General features: G+C 56.9%; 9 protein-coding genes across 9 annotated transcripts; 3 read left to right on the top strand and 6 right to left on the bottom strand.

The window, feature by feature from the left end:
• Positions 1-211: 211 nt before the first annotated feature.
• AGOS_AER183C (AER183Cp) lies at positions 212-2,851 on the top strand (the record flags this gene model as incomplete). The annotated part of the gene is made up of 1 exon (NM_210394.2): positions 212-2,851. The coding sequence occupies one exon, from the start codon at positions 212-214 to the stop codon at positions 2,849-2,851; it is 2,640 nt and encodes an 879-aa protein (NP_985040.1).
• A 26-nt stretch (positions 2,852-2,877) lies between these two features.
• On the bottom strand, positions 2,878-3,186 carry AGOS_AER182W (uncharacterized protein; the record flags this gene model as incomplete). The annotated part of the gene is made up of 1 exon (NM_210393.1): positions 2,878-3,186. One exon carries the CDS (start codon positions 3,184-3,186, stop codon positions 2,878-2,880), a length of 309 nt encoding a protein of 102 aa, NP_985039.1.
• An 824-nt stretch (positions 3,187-4,010) lies between these two features.
• Positions 4,011-5,324, top strand: AGOS_AER181C (uncharacterized protein; the record flags this gene model as incomplete). Its single annotated transcript, NM_210392.1, has 1 exon — positions 4,011-5,324. One exon carries the CDS (start codon positions 4,011-4,013, stop codon positions 5,322-5,324), a length of 1,314 nt encoding a protein of 437 aa, NP_985038.1.
• A 714-nt stretch (positions 5,325-6,038) lies between these two features.
• On the bottom strand, positions 6,039-6,344 carry AGOS_AER180W (uncharacterized protein; the record flags this gene model as incomplete). The annotated part of the gene is made up of 1 exon (NM_210391.1): positions 6,039-6,344. The coding sequence occupies one exon, from the start codon at positions 6,342-6,344 to the stop codon at positions 6,039-6,041; it is 306 nt and encodes a 101-aa protein (NP_985037.1).
• A 423-nt stretch (positions 6,345-6,767) lies between these two features.
• On the top strand, positions 6,768-7,562 carry AGOS_AER179C (60S ribosomal protein eL19; the record flags this gene model as incomplete). The annotated part of the gene is made up of 2 exons (NM_210390.2): positions 6,768-6,769; positions 6,995-7,562. Coding segments are annotated over 2 exons (570 nt in total).
• A 213-nt stretch (positions 7,563-7,775) lies between these two features.
• AGOS_AER178WA (AER178W-Ap) lies at positions 7,776-8,030 on the bottom strand (the record flags this gene model as incomplete). Its single annotated transcript, NM_001355329.1, has 1 exon — positions 7,776-8,030. The coding sequence occupies one exon, from the start codon at positions 8,028-8,030 to the stop codon at positions 7,776-7,778; it is 255 nt and encodes an 84-aa protein (NP_001342271.1).
• Positions 8,031-8,397: 367 nt separating this feature from the next.
• Positions 8,398-11,295, bottom strand: MIS1 (trifunctional formate-tetrahydrofolate ligase/methenyltetrahydrofolate cyclohydrolase/methylenetetrahydrofolate dehydrogenase MIS1; the record flags this gene model as incomplete). The annotated part of the gene is made up of 1 exon (NM_210389.1): positions 8,398-11,295. The coding sequence occupies one exon, from the start codon at positions 11,293-11,295 to the stop codon at positions 8,398-8,400; it is 2,898 nt and encodes a 965-aa protein (NP_985035.1).
• A 444-nt stretch (positions 11,296-11,739) lies between these two features.
• TEC1 (Tec1p) lies at positions 11,740-14,115 on the bottom strand (the record flags this gene model as incomplete). The annotated part of the gene is made up of 1 exon (NM_210388.2): positions 11,740-14,115. One exon carries the CDS (start codon positions 14,113-14,115, stop codon positions 11,740-11,742), a length of 2,376 nt encoding a protein of 791 aa, NP_985034.2.
• A 417-nt stretch (positions 14,116-14,532) lies between these two features.
• MAK21 (RNA-binding ribosome biosynthesis protein MAK21) lies at positions 14,533-17,448 on the bottom strand (the record flags this gene model as incomplete). Its single annotated transcript, NM_210386.2, has 1 exon — positions 14,533-17,448. The coding sequence occupies one exon, from the start codon at positions 17,446-17,448 to the stop codon at positions 14,533-14,535; it is 2,916 nt and encodes a 971-aa protein (NP_985032.2).
• Between the last annotated feature and the right edge of the window lie 71 nt (positions 17,449-17,519).

The raw sequence follows: 17,519 nt of genomic DNA, 5'->3' as shown, positions 1-17,519 counted from the left end.
GCACAAGAGAGAAACCCACGCCTGTGAAAGTCGCCTTATATATCGCAGTGCAGCGTAGCCATACGCGTAACCTCTGAAAAAAATTTTACTGGCGTAGCCCGGGCCGCGGGCCGGGCGCGGCTGAGCCAGCGCCCCGCGCGCCTGCCTGCGGGCTGTGAGCTGGGCGGGACCGAGTCCTCACCGTAGCCAGCGCTCCGCCTGCGGTCCTCCCATGGAAGGTGCAAATTTTTCGGTGAGGTTCGGGCCGGAGCAACGGCGCTCGCCGATTGGCTGGCGGGGCCGATTCCGAGAACGGCATAAACTAAAATCTGCCTGGCCCAGTTCGGAAGCGTCTAGTTGCTGGGTGCAGAGCTGGTCAAAAAACTGTTGCGCAGCTGCGCTTACACACAGGTTCGCACCCGAAGCCATGACAGAGACCAAGACTGTGATGCGGAAGCGCGTGTCGAAGGCGTGCGACATATGCCGCGCCAAGAAGATTCGCTGCAATGGCGAGGAACCATGTGTGAATTGCGAGAAGTTCAACCTGGGGTGCACGTACACTCACGTGATTAAGAGGCGGCAAGCCGCACCCACGCGAGTGTCGAACCGCAAGCTCCTGGGAGACCTGAGTGCGCGGCTCCAGCGGCTGGAGCACGTCCTGGTGCGGATGTCTGCACAGTTAGGCGGCGAGGCGTGGCGCGCGCCGGCGGAGACGGAGGTGGCGGAGGTGGAGGAGGAAGGCGAGAGCTCGGAGGATTCGGAGGAGGAATGGACGCCGCCCCGTGTGCAGAGGGCGGATAGTGTGTCGTCGTACGAGAGCGCATCGTCGGACGTAGCGCTCACGCGGCTGGTGCAGAATGACAACAAGCCGGACACGTACTTCGGGACGCACACTTCGTTCTCGCTGTTCTCGCGGCGCGGATTGCGGTGGCTCTATCGTGTGCTGGGCGGCAGGAACGAGTTTTTGTTGCCGCTGCTGAAGCTGAACTCGTTCATCAAGCACAACCATGAGCAGTTCTACGACAAGTTCCTGGCTGCCGTCGATGTGGCCGCGCTGCCATCGTGGCCGGACATGGAACGGTGCGAGATGCTGCGGGACGTGTTTCTGCGTGACCTGCAGCCAACTTACTCCGTGGTCAGCCGCGAGGAGGTGTTGGCAGTCTTTGAGCGGCTGCGCTTCGTTTCGCCTGAGCAATTGAGCATCCCGGAGCAGCTACTACTGTGCACGGTGATGCTCACCGCCGCGATTGGAATCGGCTTCCAGCAGGACGCCGACACAGCGCTGTGGGACACTGTGGCGAACCAGATGCTCACTCGGACCGTCAACATCGTGCAGACGACGTGGATGATGCCCATGACCGACCCGGTAGGGTACATGCAGGCGATCATCCTTCTTTCTGTGTACCTCGAGAATTCGCCGGTGCCGCAGACGACGTATCTGCAGCTCTCGTTCGCCATCCGGCTCGGGCAGACCCTCGGTCTCCACCAGCGCGAGTCCTACATGCACATTAAGGACATCGCGGAGCGCAACCGCCGGCTCAACGTGTGGTGGTGGTGCTACCGCTACGACAAGGTGCTGTCGGTGTGTACCGGCAGACCGAGCCTCATCCACGAGCACGACAACACCGCGTTTAACGACTGGGACTATTATCAGCTGCTCAAGTGGCAGATGAAGCCAGCCGAGGTCCTCGATTCGCGCCCGTCCCCGCCAGCCGGCTTCGACCTTCCGGAGGCCCTGGAAAGCTTGCTCACCTTCGGTGCTCAGTCGCTCACGAACCTAAATTACACTCTGAACTACCACCTGTACAAGCTGTACCGCATCCAGAGCGAGACATACACCAACTTATCCTGCAACCGCGTGCCGTCGGGTGAAGATATCCAGATTCGCATGCGCCATGTCAATTACATCCTGCAGTGTCTTGATGGTTGGTGGGACTCCGTGCCCGAAATGCTGCGTGCCCGCGAGGAGGTCGCGGACATCGAGGCGATTCATACTCAGCTGTCCTCGATGCGCAGAGAAGACGAAGATCCCGAGCTAGTTGACCACATTTTCTCTCGGATTCTGTTGCTGTACCTTAACTACTATTGGACCCGGAGCGGTGCGGTGCGCGCGCTGTTTCATATGCCACTTTCGCGCCTGCAGCCATCTGAGGCCTCCAAGATAATTTTCCGCAAGTTGCCGGTGTTCGAGAACTCGTTCAAGAATTCGGTCAGCATGATCAAACTGGTCAACTACATGCTCACCCGCGACGCAGACCGCCTCCACGTAGAACCGCTGTTTGCGTACCTGGGCGGCTTTTTGTCGCTCGTAAGCATCTCGTTTTTCTTGGAACGTTTTCCGCGCGACCATATCATGCTTCTAGACAGCTGCTGCAAGGCGGCCATAGCCCGTGCCCGGCACGGCACAACTACGGCCACCTGGAAATGGACTATTGTGTCGCTCATAACAACGCACTTTCTGAAGCTCGCAGTCGACCGCTACAACGACTCATGCGCGGACGACGGCCTCCCGTTGTCCACAAGCCAGTACGCCACGACGCTGCGCGAGCTGCAGCAGCAGCTTGTCAGCAGCTACAAAAAAATATACGCGTTCCTGGACAACTTCGAGCGCGAGTCCCGCGAATCTGCCGCCATGCGCCAGTGCGACGAAGTGCTGCGGCAGCCGCTGGACGACTGGTTCAACCTCGATCTTGGCGCACACGATGTGGGTGCCGTCCCCGACCCCCTCCTGGCCACCCTCTCCATGCCCGCCCCCGAGCCCGACCACACGCTGCCCGCGGACCCGCTGGCCTACGCAGAGCCCGACTTCCCGCTCGACTCCTTCTTCATGAACGACTATACCTTCAGCATGCCGGGCTTCTTCGGCCAGTGACTGTATGTCTCTATGTATCTATCTACCTAATAGTACGCTGGCGGCGCCGCGCCGTACCTGCCGCCGCGGATGTTGTCCTGCTCCGCGCGCACCTTCTCCAGCTGCGCCTGGCTTTTGAAGTCCTGGCGCCACCCGCACGCCGCGCACCGCAGCTGATTTCCCCAGTACAACGGCACAAACGGCACCCACAGCAGTGTCACGAACTCACGCCGCTTTACGGGAGACACTGCAAAAGACTGGCAGCGGGGACAGTACAGCCCGCTGTAGTGCCCTTCGTCGCCATAAGCCCGATCCCAGCTGCGTTTACCGAACCAGACAGGCAAACAAAAGAACATTTCGCTGGTGCCCGTCCGCTCGGGCTTCCAGCCAGCGAACCGGTATATATACGCTCTTACGCGCTGCGCATTTCCTCTGCCCCCGCCCTTTCCCCTAATTTCGCGGCCGGGTAAGCTGCCAGCTCCGGACTACTCGCTCCCAGAAAGAGCAATTGCGTCAGCTCTCCACCCTGTGCCTGGGGAGTTTTTGATCGCAAACTGAAACACAGAGCGACCGCCAAAAGAGCCATACGTCTGTGGAGGGCAGCGATCGCCGGAACTGGCGCCATGCAATCGGGTTGCGCACGCCAGACCAAATATCATAGCCACGGTCATTCTCCGGACAGGAAAATCACGCACACGGCCGCGTAGCGCGGAGCTCGCACCGCCGTAGCAGTACGCGATTGCGCATTCGTCGGCGGGGCCGTTCCAGTAAGCTATCATCGTGCCCTGCTGACAATGTTGAGTGTTTCCTTTTCGGAGCAGGCAAGAAGGCTAGACATCGCCGCCCCGCAGGCGAAGCGTAGACAGGCGTAGAGCAGAGCTGGCGACTCAACACGACGTCGGAACGAGGTGACAGTTTGTTAGATGTAGAGATCCAGGAGCGCCCAGGAGACGCCGAGGCCGCACCGCTTATCACATTTGCCTGGCGGGGAACATTACCTATCCGCAGGGCGAACAAAGGAATAGCGAGTTACCAGATATGTACTTATGGTATATATACTGCTGAGCGGGAGCGCGAGTGGAGCGCAGGATATATTAAGACGCGGACGAGCAGGCGAGGTACAAACGGGCGAGTTGAAGGGAGCACATAATAAATACACTGCGGTGACTGGAACAGGGCGATGTTGTTTTCCGGTGTCGAGGACTACAGTTTGTTTGAGAACAACTTGGTGTTTTTGGATGACTCAGGGGAGGGCGAGGAGTCACGTGGGCGGGTAGACTCCGCGGCGAAGACAGAGGTGGGCTTCGGGTACCCGTCGGCCGGGCTGCCGTGGACGGGCGGCGTGCCGATGGACGCGCCGGGCAACTCCTCGGTGCTGTCGTACTCGAGCATGTCGACGGAGGGGTCTGCGTTCGGCGGCGCGCCGTTCTACGATGTGGATCTGTTTTCGACGTCCGGGACACGCGGCGTGATGATGACGCGGACGTCGTCGCTGGATAACGGGCCGGCCCAGCCCATGGAGCCGAGCGTGGCGGCGCTTTTGACGCCGAACGTCGACCCTCTGATGTCGTACTCGGCGTGCGCCGGTCTGGCGTCGCTGCCGCCGGCGAGCGAGACAGAGCGGGTGTCTCCACTTTCATTCCCCACGGCGCTAAAACTGGAGGATCCGTTGCACGTGGTGCCAGCTGCCGAGAACACTGTGAAGCCGAAGGCGCCGCCGGCGCTGGAGACCGCGGCGAGCAGCGCAGTGAGCAGCCGCAGCAGCAGCGGAGGCAGTTTCGGACAGACATACCGGTATGTTTCGGAAGGGGACGAATATGCGGAAGCAGATGCGGAAGCAGATGCCGACGACGACGATGATGATGATGATGGGGGCTATGGAAGCGGATCACAGGGACGGGTTCCTCGTCAGCGCCGCTGCTCGCGCCGATCGACGAGCTTGCCGACTGTAATATCTACTGCCAAAAAGGTTTCAGACTCCAGGCTGTCCGCGCAGGGCCTAGCAGAGGTGCTAAAGCTAGGCTCAGCCGAGGAGGCCTTGCGGCGCGAGCGCTTCGTGCTCGACATTCTGGAGAACGACTTACACTATCCTCTGGGATATAAAACATGGGTGCGCGATACCTCGAAGGACTACCGTAATCAGCTTCTGGACCAGCTTCATAAACGTGTCAAGGTTAAGTATCCCGAATATGATAAGCCTGTCCTAGAGACCATCATCCGTCGCGCGACCTACTACATGATGCAGTCCAGATTGCGCCGTGAGCGGCGTGCAAAGGCCAAGGCGAAACGGGACAGTGTCTACAACTTTAAGGCAGACACCAAGGAGCGCTTCAACTCTGTGTCCTCCTCTGCCAGCGGACCACCAACTTCACCGAATGTGCTTCGAAGCACGGCGAATATATCGCCTAACCGATCTGGCAGTATCGGGGAATCTTCTTCATTCATGCTGTGCGAGCCGGCTTGCAGGACAAGAAAGAATACATTTACTAATTAGGGACCGGCATTAAGCTCTGATCTCGACACAATCGTCGGCGCAGATGCGAAGGTGAATGACTACGACATTTAAATCGTTTCATGTATATGTAAGTTTATTGTTATTAGTAGAACTGAGTTATTATAATGTGAAAAGAAACAAGGCTACTCCATCATGACGTCTTTGGACGATGTGGGGTGATCACACCTTCCGGACTTGTCCCGCCGACACGCTGGGTCCAACACGCCAGACCACAAAGATATTTCCAATGCTGGCTGAATCGCCTAACAGGGATCCATCACAATCAACAAGGCAGTGCTAACGCCTTCCCAATGCCGATTGTCAACGATAATAGTTCAAACGTGCCACAATACCACGGGAATGGGTGAGACTACTGTTGGCTCGGACCAACGGCCACGTCAGGTTGCGTAGAAGATGATCATGCAAATTTGCTCCAGCGCCGCGCCGAGATGCGGAACAGCGTTTTGCGCGTACGCGCATATTCTAGAACTCCGACGGAGTACCATCACCCGAAGGGATATGCGAATGTGCCTTTCCAAATGGAGACAGATCCTAGCAGGCATCGGGGCTGGCGCAGGTCTGTAGCTTTCTCTAGTATGTACAGAGCTACATCACTTACAGTGTAAACGTCCTGCGGGCCCACGTGGCGCCTTTTGCTCTAACCAGCTGTAGTACAGCAACAAACAGGAAACATCGGTTGTCGGGTCAAGCGTCCTAGAACTTGACAAAGGAGCCCTTGTGCTTCGTTTTTCTCAACTTCTTGGCTCTTTTGTAATTCAGGTGCCTGGCGTCCCTCCAGCCGGAGGTGCTCACCTTCGCGACCTTCTCCGTGCTTGCTGTACTATCCCCGTCTATTTCCATCTTCCCATCCGGCTGGGCCCCCGCTTTCTGCTCGAGCAGGTTCGACTTCAACTTCTCAGCGAGGCGTTGAGCGCGCTCATCGGTAGTCTTCTGGAATACGCCCTTGCGTTTCACTGATTTCGCCTTAAGATGCGTCTTGGCGCGGAGAGACTTAGCCATGGTTCTAATTTCCAAAGAACAGAAGAGATAAGGTTAGCTAGCTGCTCGCGTAGTCTAGAGTATTGAGTATCTAGAGAGACCGCGAGATGGCCTGAAAGTTTTCACCGCCTTGATGACCGTGACTGCACACCCATACACATACATCCGTACATTTTCTGTATTTGTTTTTTTTCCAGAATCGCAGCGACTGAGGTGGGCAGGCTCCTGCCCGGGCCGGCAGCCGCCCGTCTAGCCCGAGGGTGGGAGGGGCTCGGCGCGCCGGCGGCACTCACTGGTGGACTCCCCTCCCCCACCCCCGCATGGCGTGAGCCTATGCCCCAACCGGTGGCAGAGGGCGAAGCCCGCCTAAGAAAAAATCGCATTTACTAAGAACGTCCACGAACATCCTATACTTGACTGCTAGACGATAGGACACAAAGCAAAATGTATGTATTGGAGGGATATATCTGTTCGCTGGTCTACTGAGGGTATATGGAAGTTTCAGGAGGGCTGATTCTAGATGCTTGGGTGACGATTGGGACCAGTATCGTTGAGAAGGAGCCGCGATGATTGAGACGGGCCGGCAGGCTGAGCGCCCCACGTATGGTGGCCTGTGCAGGAGGTATACCAGTGAAGATGCGCACAAGGGTAGGAACTAACAGATGTTACAGGGCTAACTTGAGAACCCAGAAGAGACTAGCTGCCTCTGTTGTTGGCGTCGGCAAGAGAAAGATCTGGATGGATCCTTCTGAGACCGCCGAGATTGCCCAGGCCAACTCCAGAAACGCCATCAGAAAGTTGGTCAAGAACGGCACCATTGTCAAGAAGCCAACCAGAGTTCACTCTAGATCCAGAACCAGAGCCATGGCTGAGTCCAAGAGAAACGGCCGTCACACCGGTTACGGTAAGAGAAAGGGTACCAAGGAGGCTAGACTGCCATCCCAGGTCGTCTGGATCAGAAGATTGCGTGTCTTGAGAAGATTGTTGGCTAAGTACAGAGACGCCGGCAAGATCGACAGACACTTGTACCACTCTTTGTACAAGGCTGCCAAGGGTAACACCTTCAAGCACAAGAGATCCTTGGTCGAACACATTATCCAGGCCAAGGCTGATGCTCAGCGTGAGAAGGCCTTGAAGGAGGAGGCTGAGGCCAGAAGATTGAAGAACAGAGCTGCCAGAGAGAGAAGAGCTCAAAGAATCGCTGAAAAGAGAGAGGCTTTGCTAAAGGAAGATGCCTAAGCACTGGAGGGTTCCTCCAATGGCGCGCATTTTGTATAAATTATCAACCTGAAACCATAGCGTACTCTGATCTATCTACGTTTTTCATCCTGTCTTTATGTAGTATAAAAGCCTGCAAACGCAGGTTTTTTCTAATAATAAGTATCGAGGTATATCAGCAATATACGTTGCCCGTTTATTGCGTGCTGTGTGGCGGCGTGGTGCCACAGCGTGTCAAAGGCCGCATAGCGCGCCTGTGCCGTCGTACTCGAGCGCTGCCTGCTCTTTTATCCCGTCGTGGTAGATTGGTAGGCACATATCTTTCCCCTGGATGAACTGCTCCCTGACTATGGGCGGGAATAGCGCGTGCCGCTTTGTGTCTCGAAGCGATGAGGTGATTGTGCTCTCAAAATAAGTGTGATCGCCGCTGTGGTCGCCCTCGGACTGTACATATACCCAGTCGTCCTTATTTATGACCATCAAATCCATACTTTGTTATGCTACCTTGCTTTGATTCTCCTCCCTAACTTTATGTGAAGATACAGTCGGACGTAATGCACTATGGTTTTTAGGTTTAGTCAAAGCTGACCCTGATTTCGCTTGTGTGTCTGAAGACACTGACTCCGTTTCTGACTCACTAGGCTCGACATCGATTGCATGCCAGCGTCTCGGGACATAACTGTCACTGCGACGCTAAAGTAATGTCTCCGGTATGTGTCGCATGCCGGTTCTAAAAGCAACGGCTTCGGGGCCCATGCGCACTAACGGGTGCACTACAGGGAACGCAGCCTGAGCATGCCTGTTCAACATAATTATGTATATGAGCGGGGGTGGCTAAGCATACGTAATCGTAGACCTAGAAAAGACCTTCAATCTCGCCGTCATCACTGACTTCAACATTCATGTAGCCTGCGTTAGTGGAGAGACCGGGGATAGTTTGAATCTCTGCCGCTAGCGCGTACAGGTAGCCCGCTCCAATGGAAGCCCTGATATCCCTTATGGGGAACACAAAATCGGAGGGGACGTTCTTCAAAGTGGCATCATGGGACAGGGAGTACTGAGTTTTCGCGATACAGATAGGTAGTTTATCAAAACCTTGGGCCGTGTACAAGGCAATCTTCTTTTGCGCCGTAGGAGAGAGATCTATCGCGGAACCGCCATACATTTTCCGAACAATGGTGGAGAGCTTTTCTGTCACAGGTTGATCGACGTCATAAAGGAACTTAAAAGAACTGGGTTGTTTGCATGAGTTGATGACGGCTTCGGCCAGCGTGACTGCTCCTTTTCCGCCTTCGGCCCAGTGATTTGCAGCGATGGCGTCATGTGCACCAGCCTCCTTCGCCGCCTTCTGAATAATCTCAATTTCTGCGTCAGTGTCTGACTCAAACCTGTTCACAGCGACTACGACAGGGACCCCGAAAAGCTTGGCATTTCTTATTTGCTTCTGCAGGTTGGCCGCACCTCTTGTGACTAGCTCGAGGTTTTCCTCAGTATAGTGGGGAGTAAGTGGCTGGCCCGGCTTTACCTCAGGGCCACCGCCGTGCAGCTTCAGGGCACGGACAGTGGCCACGATGACGATAGTATTTGGCTTCAAGCCTGAGGAGCGGCACTTTATGTTCAGGAATCGTTCTCCGCCCATTGTAAAGTCGAATCCGGCCTCGGTAACCACATAGCCGGCGTCGGTGCCTTCCGGAGAATGTGGAGAAGTGCCCACCAACTTCAGGGCAATTCTGTCAGCAATTACTGAGGAGGCTCCGATAGAGATGTTGGCGAACGGCCCTGCATGGACTAAAACAGGGGTGCCTTCCAAAGACTGCATTAGTGTTGGCTTGATAGCGTCCTTCAGAAGGGCAGCAACAGCTCCAGCACAGCCTACATCTTCTGCTGTAATCGGCTCGCCGTCTAGATTCGCAGCGACAACCATGCGACCTACACGTTCTCTCATATCAGCGAAGTCCTTAGAAAGTGCCAAAATGGCCATCAATTCAGATGCAACAGTGATATCAAACCCGGTGGTTCTGGTAAAACCCTTCTCAGTATGAGCTTGGCCGATCGTAATCTGCCGTAGAAGTCTATCGTTGACATCAACCACCCGTTTGATAGTGATGGTATCCGTGTCTATGTTTAGGCGTGCAAATCGTTTGATTTCTTTTGGAGACAAACTGTCTGGGTCTGTTTTGTTAATTCCCAGCTTCTGGAGCCTCTTCAGCATTGATTTCGTGAACTTCCGCGAGCCGCCCTTCTTGGGCACCAATCTGTTATAAAAAGTAGCATCGTTCTTTTGCGTGTGTTCGTGAAACATCCTTGTATCTATGGCTGCGGCTAGCAGATTGTTGGCGGCTGAAATGGCGTGGATGTCGCCTGTCAAATGCAAGTTGAACTCATCCATTGGAATGACCTGGGCGTAACCCCCGCCTGCCGCGCCTCCCTTGACTCCAAACGTGGGTCCCATTGAAGGTTGACGAACGTTTGCAATAGCCCGTTTGCCTAGGTGAGCGGAAAGCGCTTGGACTAGCCCCATAGTGGTGGTCGACTTTCCCTCTCCTAGAGGGGTCGGTGTAATCCCAGCAACTAAGACATAGTTTGCATTTTGGTTAGCATGCAATCTTTGGAGGAGTTTTGGAGAAATCTTGGCTTTATAATGCCCAAACAACTCCAGCTCGTGATCCCTAATACCCAACTCGGCTGCCACCTGAGAAATATGTTTCGGATTCTGTTTCCTTGATATATCGATATCCGATGGCACAGGCATCTCAAAATTCACAGGCAGTGGTGTGATCACTGGCACCTCTGCGTCCTTCTGCAACGATCTTTTTGCTGCAGTCAAGACATTTTGCACCAGCATGGCCACGGTCATAGGACCCACGCCGCCAGGTACAGGCGTGATGTGAGAAGCCTTCTCCTTTGCCGATTCGAAGTCCACATCACCGACTAATCTTTGGCCTGATTTTTTGGTGGAATCCTGAACATAATTGATGCCAACGTCAATAACCACGGCGCCATCTTTTAACCATTCGCCCTTTATGTAGTTAGGCACGCCACACGCAGCAACTACAATATCCGCAGTGGAGAGGACTTGTGGAAGATTTGTCGTATGTCTGTGCGCAACAGTCACCGTGGCATCAAGATTTTTGAGCATCGTTGCAACTGGGGTCCCCACGATGTCAGAGCGGCCAATTACGACTGCCTGTTTCCCTCTTATCTCAACACCGCACTCTTTCAAAAGCTGTATACACGCATTAGGTGTACATGGCAGGAAGTATGGTTTCCCGCCACGTTTAGCGAGCTCACCAACATTATAGCGATGGAACCCATCAACGTCCTTTTCATGGTCCACAGCATTGGTAACTGTCACTTCATCTAGATGCTTTGGCAGTGGCAGCTGAATCAGAATCCCATGCACTTCGGCGTCAGAGTTGATTTTCTCGATCTTTCTGAGTAGTTCGAGTTGCGTAATATCTTCTGGAAGCTTTTCAACGTCACATTCTACACCAGACTCGGTGGATGCTTTCAACTTCATCCGGACATATGCAGATGAATCAGGGCGGGAGCCAACCTGCAAGATCTTCAGTTTTGGATTAAAATCTGGAACTTGCTGCCTAATCTCTTTCACCTCTCTCAGAGCATTGTCTCTAATGGTTTTCGCGATGCTTTTACCAGAAATTAAATGGTAATGTCTTCGTACTGGGCAGCTGAAAGCCCCGAGCTGAGTATTACTCCTTAGAATACTCCACTCCGTAAAGGTGCGAAGCATGCTAACTTAGTGCACAGGAGGATAGTACAGTTCAACGTTATACTTGGTAAACGGCAGACGTTAGGGAGGAACTTCGATCGTTTTCTTGAGCGTCGACGGTGCTTGTGAACATCAAAAAAAGGTCAAAACTTACCTAGCAAATAAAACAGGAAGAACATAATCACAGTAAGGCAACTGTATACTCGCAAAGGGGTATCGCTATCTATTTATACGTGAACAAGTAATATACAAGATGCTGAACTAAAGAAAGTCGACAACAGGTAAAGGCTAAGTAAAGTATATAAAAAGTTAAAGTTAATTAGCGTCAATCGCGGAATCAGTAACGAGAGTAATTGGGATAAAAAAACTGAAGCCGCCTATCAAGCGGTGTCAAGGGTATCAAATGAGCTGCTCTCTTGCTCAGTATTTTCTTCTTTAAACAGGATATATTATGCCCACTTCATGTCAGGCAGACTCGTCACCACTGTATTCTTTGTTATGAGGGCTGATTGCCTGTGCTGGCTGTGTCTGTTGCAGCGCATGGGCCTGTCGATGTGGAAGCTGCTGCGTGATTTCTTGTGAGTTCGGGTGAGGTTGTGGTGCCTGTGGCTGGTTTGGTTGGCGTTGATGTTGTTGAGGTGCCGGTGCTGTTGAAGGTGGTTGTGCTTGTGCTTGTGCTTGGGGTTGTGCCTGCTGTTGCGGTGGTTGCGATGATTGATGTTGTGCTTGCTGCTGTTGCTGCTGGGCTTGTTGCTGTACTTGAGGTTGTGCTTGGGGTTGTGGTGGTGGCGAAGCTGGCTGCTTGTGTAAATGCTGCTTTTCTGGATTCTGAAGTTGTGACTGCTGCTGTGCTTGCTGCTGCTGCTGCTGCTGCTGCTGCTGCTGCTGTAGGTGGTGCTGTTGTAGGTGGTTTTGTTGCTGCTGTAAGTGGTGATGTGGATGGTGAGTTTGAGGTGGGTGCTGAAGTTGCAGCGGCAAATGATGTTGAAGTTGCGGCTGTTGATGCCGTTTTTGAGATGACTGTGGATGTTGCGATGACGGTTGTGGTGGTGGTTGAGATTGCTGTGATGACCGTGTTTGCTGCTCGGAAGATTGTAGATGGATTTGCCGCGAATGCTGCTGCAGCTGCTGCAGGTGTTGCTGCTGTGGGTGCTGAGGGTGTGGGCGCTGCTGTGAGTGTTGTTGCAACGAGACCTGTTGTTGCGTGAGTACTGGCGACTGTGATAGCGAGTGCTGTTGAGAGTTTTGTACAGGTTGACGTGACTGTGACTGCTGAGCGTGTTGTGCAGGGGAATGCTGCTGTTGTTCCTGCTGTTCCTGTTGCTGCTGCTGCTGCTGCTGCTGCTGTTGCTGTTGTTGTTGCTGCTGCTGCTGCTGCTGCTGCTGGGAAAGCATGTGAGAAGACTGCGGCCTCTGCTGGAGGTGCTGCTGATGCAATGCCACTTGCGGTGCCAACGGCGATTGCTGCTGAGATGGATACCCATGCGACGTTGGAGACATACGAGGAACCCAAGTAGAAAAACTCATCTGTTGTAACATAGGATATGCGTAACGCTGTTGCGAAGAAACCCCATAATAGCGAGGCATTGGCTTGTTATTCGAGGGATAACCGGCAGAATACGGGGTCTGTATCTGGTCGTCCATACGATAGGAAGTAAACCCACCTGGGGAGGAGGTGGGGGCCTTCATCGGCCCCCGCTGCTTCATATTATGTGGTTGTTGCTGAAATAGCTCCTCAATGAGGCGCCTCTGTTGGAATTCGACCTCCTTCGCAGCCTCTATGATACGTTTATGGGACTCGTCCCCCGTAGGTGCCGCGTTCGCCGCGACGGGCGGCCGCGTAGCAGTCGCCGGCGGGAATGTCGGGGAGTATATCTGGCGTTCCGTGTTCACCGGCACGCACTTGTAGGACTTTAGGTGACTGTATATCTCCTGCGCGTATTCCAACGGCGTCGTCGGCTCCTTCTTGTACTCCATCGGACCCAGGATCGAGGGCTGCTGCGGAAGTGTGCCCATGCCTGTCAGACACGGGGAGTGCACGAGCAGGCCCTGCGCGCCACCCGGGGTGCTGCGCTCGCTGCTCAGGGAGCCGTCCGTGGTGGACTCCTCAGCGTCCAAGATCTCGTTGAACGTCTCCTCAAACAGGCGCCAGCTCTCGCTCGTCTGCGCCGCGCCATGCTCGATGAGGTTCAGCAGCTCCTTCTCGAACTCGTTGGTCTCGATGCTATTGGACACCTTGTTCAGAATTGACTTTTTCCACACCTGGATGTGCGACGAGATCTGCTTCTTCGTGCGCACCTCGCCACAGCGATGCTTGATGAACAGCGAGATGAGCTCGTTGCGCCCGTAGTTCTTCTCGCGCAGCTTGATCTTCGACGTGCCGTTCTTCATAATCACCTTCAGCGCCGACAGAAACGCGCTCTCCACTTGCGGCGGCCACTTGTCGCCCTGGCTCGCCGTCGACAGCGGCGTGGGCAGCGAGTTCGACCGCGAGCCCAGGCCGCCCACCTGCTCGCCCAGCCGCTCCTCATCCGCCGTCGCCGGCGGCGTCTCCTGCGCCAGCGCGCCGCCGCCGCGCGCCAGCCCCTGCCCCGTGTTCACCAGCGCCACGCCCTCCTCCTCCTCCTCCTCCTTGCCGCCCTTGCCCTCGTACGCGAAGATGTCGGGCTGCCGCACGCGCGGGCTGTCGCCCAGAAACACATCGAACACCCGCGTCTGGCTCGGGTGCCACCGCCGCCCGCCGCCCCCCTCCCGCCCGTCGCGCCCGTCGCGCCCGTCCCCGTAGTACATCTGCGAATTGAACAGGTTCTCAAACCGCGCTCCTGCGCCCTCCTCATTCATCGCTGCGCTTTCGCCAAATCCCGCTCTTTTGCTGCGTTGCTCACAGCCCGGATCAAATTCGCACGAGCTTGCCGAGGCCTGTGTGCGCGTACGCTGCGTCTGCTATAGATAGTCTATGTGCTTGCTGCCTGTGATGGCCTCAAGTGTGTGTGGCGAGTGGACGAACAGCTGCCGTTCGCTGGAGCCGGATACTCTCTTCACTGCTCTGCTACAGCTGTCCTGCTTCCAACCACAACCAGCGATCTGATTTCCGTATTATAAAAACAATGGCCTACGCATGCCCGCCAACTCGGCCTCGACCTCGAGATCCACACGAATATGGGCAGCGCGGAGAATGTGGCGGGAATGGTGAGTCGGCGGCACCCAGACCCCGGCGGGGGGCGCCTGGGGTGTTCGGGTGCAGAACTATGTACACGGCTACTCGGGCTCAGAAAGGTACTGGGCGTAGTCCTCTGCCGCCGCGAACGTTGGTAAATCGCGCAGGGATCTCCGTTTTTGCCGCTTGGGGCGACCGTTGGCGGCGCCCTTCTTATATCCTTCGCGAGCGGCACGGGGACGTTTGCGGTCCGTAGAGCCGGAGTCGGAAAGACCAGAGGCGGCGTCGGAGACGAGTGCGGAGTCGTCGGAGGCGGCGTCCGCGATGTGCGGTGCGGAGTCGAGGTCCGCGGCGGCGTCAGAGAGGTCCGCGGCGGAGAGGTCCGAGGCGTCGGAGAGGTCTGCGTCGGAGAGTTCTGCGTCGGAGGCCAGGTCGGAGTCGTCGGCGAAGTCTGCGGGCGAGAGGCCGTCGTCGGAGTCGGCCTCGACGTCGGGGCGGGAGCGGACGAGGGCGGCCCAGACGTCGTCCTCGTCGAGCGGCGCGTCGGGGGCGGGCGCGGCGCGGCGCGGCGCGGCGCGGCCCGCGAAATAGTGGTAGAAAAAGCGCTCGTCGGGGCGGACGTCGGCGGCACGGGTGGCGAGCCAGTCGGCGGCGTTCGGCGGGAGGGCGGGCGCGGCAGGGGCGCGGACGAGCAGGGGCCCGGCGTGGGGGCCGGGCAGGGGCTGCATGATGGAGGCGCCGCGTTCGGCGGGGCGGGCGCGGGCGTGGCGGTAGACAAAGCGGTCCAGGAAGTGGGCGAGAGTGTGGAGGCCGAGGTCGGGCTTGGCGATGTCGCGGTCGTCGGCGAGCGCGGCGGCGTGGGCGGCGACGGCGGGGTGGAAGTGGGCGTGGAAGAGCAGCAGCTCCCACAGGGACGCGGCGTCGGCATTGGCGTGGGCGGGGTCGCGCTTGCGCGGGTCGTAGCGGGGCGGGGCGGCGGTGCCGGCGTACTCGTGGTCGCGGGGCGCGTTGAGCAGCAGGTTGCGGACGCGGGGCGCGTGGCGGCAGAGCTGCTGCAGGAGATAGAGCATGCCGGCGGCGGCGCCGGCGTTGAGCCAGCCGAGGGCGACCTGCAGGATACGCTTGACGAAGGCGTCGACGCGGGCGTCGAGAGGGTCCGCGCGCAGCGACTTGTAGAGCAGGTTGAGGTAGAGGCCCTGCTTGGAGGAGTGGACCAGGCGGGGGTCGAGCAGCGACTCGTAGAGCGTGCGGTAGTAGCGGTCCGGCGGCAGGCCGGTGCGCGTGACGAGCTGGTGGACGAGCACGAGCGCCTGCACGGAGGTGTTGAAGTTGCACGAGTGCGTGATGCGGAACAGGGTCTCGAGGTGGTCGGTGTAGACGGCGGCGGGCATGTCGGCGAAGGGGAACGCGCGGTTCAGGCCGGTGAGGATGGCGCTGAAGAGCTTGGCGTTCTTCTCGTCGAGCACGTCCTTATCGGACTTGTCCTGCGTGACGGAGCGGCCGCCGCGCTTGCCCTTCTTGAAGTTCTTCTTGCGGCGCGCCTCGTAGGACTTGTGCGTCTGCGCGGAGTGGTCGCCGCGCTCCTCGTTGTCGCCGTCGGTAGTCGAGAGGAACTTCTCGAACAGGGTCAGGTACGTCTTGACCAGCTGGTTGGCGAGCTGCGTCTCGGACTTGCGGAGGATGGTCTGGTTGAGCGTGAGCGCGGCGTAGTATGTCGTGTGGTAGTCGGCCTTCGGCTTGACCGCCATGTCGACGACCGCGTCCACGACGACGGCCTTCATGTTAGGGTGCGCCTGCTGCAGCTTGAGCAGCTGGTACGATGCCTTGGACGCGACCTTGTTGTCGATGTCGCCCAGCTTATTGCAGCCCAGACGCAGCAGGTTGAACTCCTGCTCCGGCTTCATGGTCAGCAGCTGGAACACGCATGTGAGGACCTGCGTGCGCACGTGCACGATCGGGTCGTGCGAGAGTTTCTCCAGAATCTCCAGCATCTTGAAGTACGTCTTCTTCAGATAGTCTTCGAAGTAAAACACGGCAAGCGTGCGCTTGTTGAGCAGCAGCGAGAGGTTCTGGTTCTTGAAGTAGCGCAGCTTGCGGTCGGGCAGCAGCCCGTTGACGAACATGTCCTGCAGAGCAATCAGGGTCTGAAGCGCGGCGTTCCTCGACTTCTTGCTGCAGAAGCCTAGCAACATATCCAGCGACTTCACATTATGCAAGGGCGATTCCTGGACAAGCAGCGTCAGCGACGAGATCTTATCGTTCAGCGTACCGTCTGCAAGAATCTGAGACATAAACTTGCGCTGCGACGAGTTCTTGGTAAATTCTTCGTAGTACTGTGCGTTGTCCGCTTCCAACGCTTCCTTCCCCCGCTTGTACAGCAGCTCCACCTTTTCGGTGGAGAGCGGCTCTTGCTCGCGAGAAGCCTCCGCGTCTAGCGGCACCTCGTGCCAGGGCATGTCCGCAGGCACCAGAAGGTTGCCGCTGCGAACCGAGCGCAGGTCATCGACCATGCCGCGCGCAGGTTCCTCCCCGGCGGACTCGGCATCGAACCCCGCATCGGACTCGCCCGCCTCTCCGGCGGACTCGGCGGCATCGCTGTCCTCCTCGGCTTGCTCTTCGGCTTGCTCCTCGGCTTGCTCCTCGGCTTGCTCCTCTGCTTGCTCCTCGGCTTGCTCCTCCAGCGAATCCTCCGGCTCGCTGCTCTCTGCTGCTGCCGCTGCCGCTGCTGCCGCCGGCAGCCCCATGTTCGCCAGCAGCCGCTGAACGTCGTTCTGCAGCCCGGCATCGCCGTCTCCTTCGTCGCCGCTGAATGCCTGTTCGCTGAGCTCGTCTGCGTCGCTCAGCCCTTCCACAAGCGCCACGTCGTCTTCTGACGCGCCCAGCGCCAGTGCTTCGCGGCGCATCATCGCGCGTTGTTCGCTGGTTTCACCTTTGCTGGCGCGCGGCACAGCCTTTTTCGCCTGCGCGTCCGCAAGCTTCGCGTTCACTTTGGCTTTCAGCCCCGAGAGATCTAACATACGGCTTACTCTCTCTCACTACTGCAGCTGCCTGACTGAACTCATCTCTTAAGGCTGGCGTCGAGCCCGCG

The sequence above is a fragment of the Eremothecium gossypii genome, chromosome V (genome assembly GCF_000091025.4).
Source record: "Eremothecium gossypii ATCC 10895 chromosome V, complete sequence".
Taxonomy (NCBI): domain Eukaryota; kingdom Fungi; phylum Ascomycota; class Saccharomycetes; order Saccharomycetales; family Saccharomycetaceae; genus Eremothecium; species Eremothecium gossypii.
Note: the sequence above shows the minus strand (reverse complement) of the source record. Positions and strands in the feature narration are given on the sequence as shown.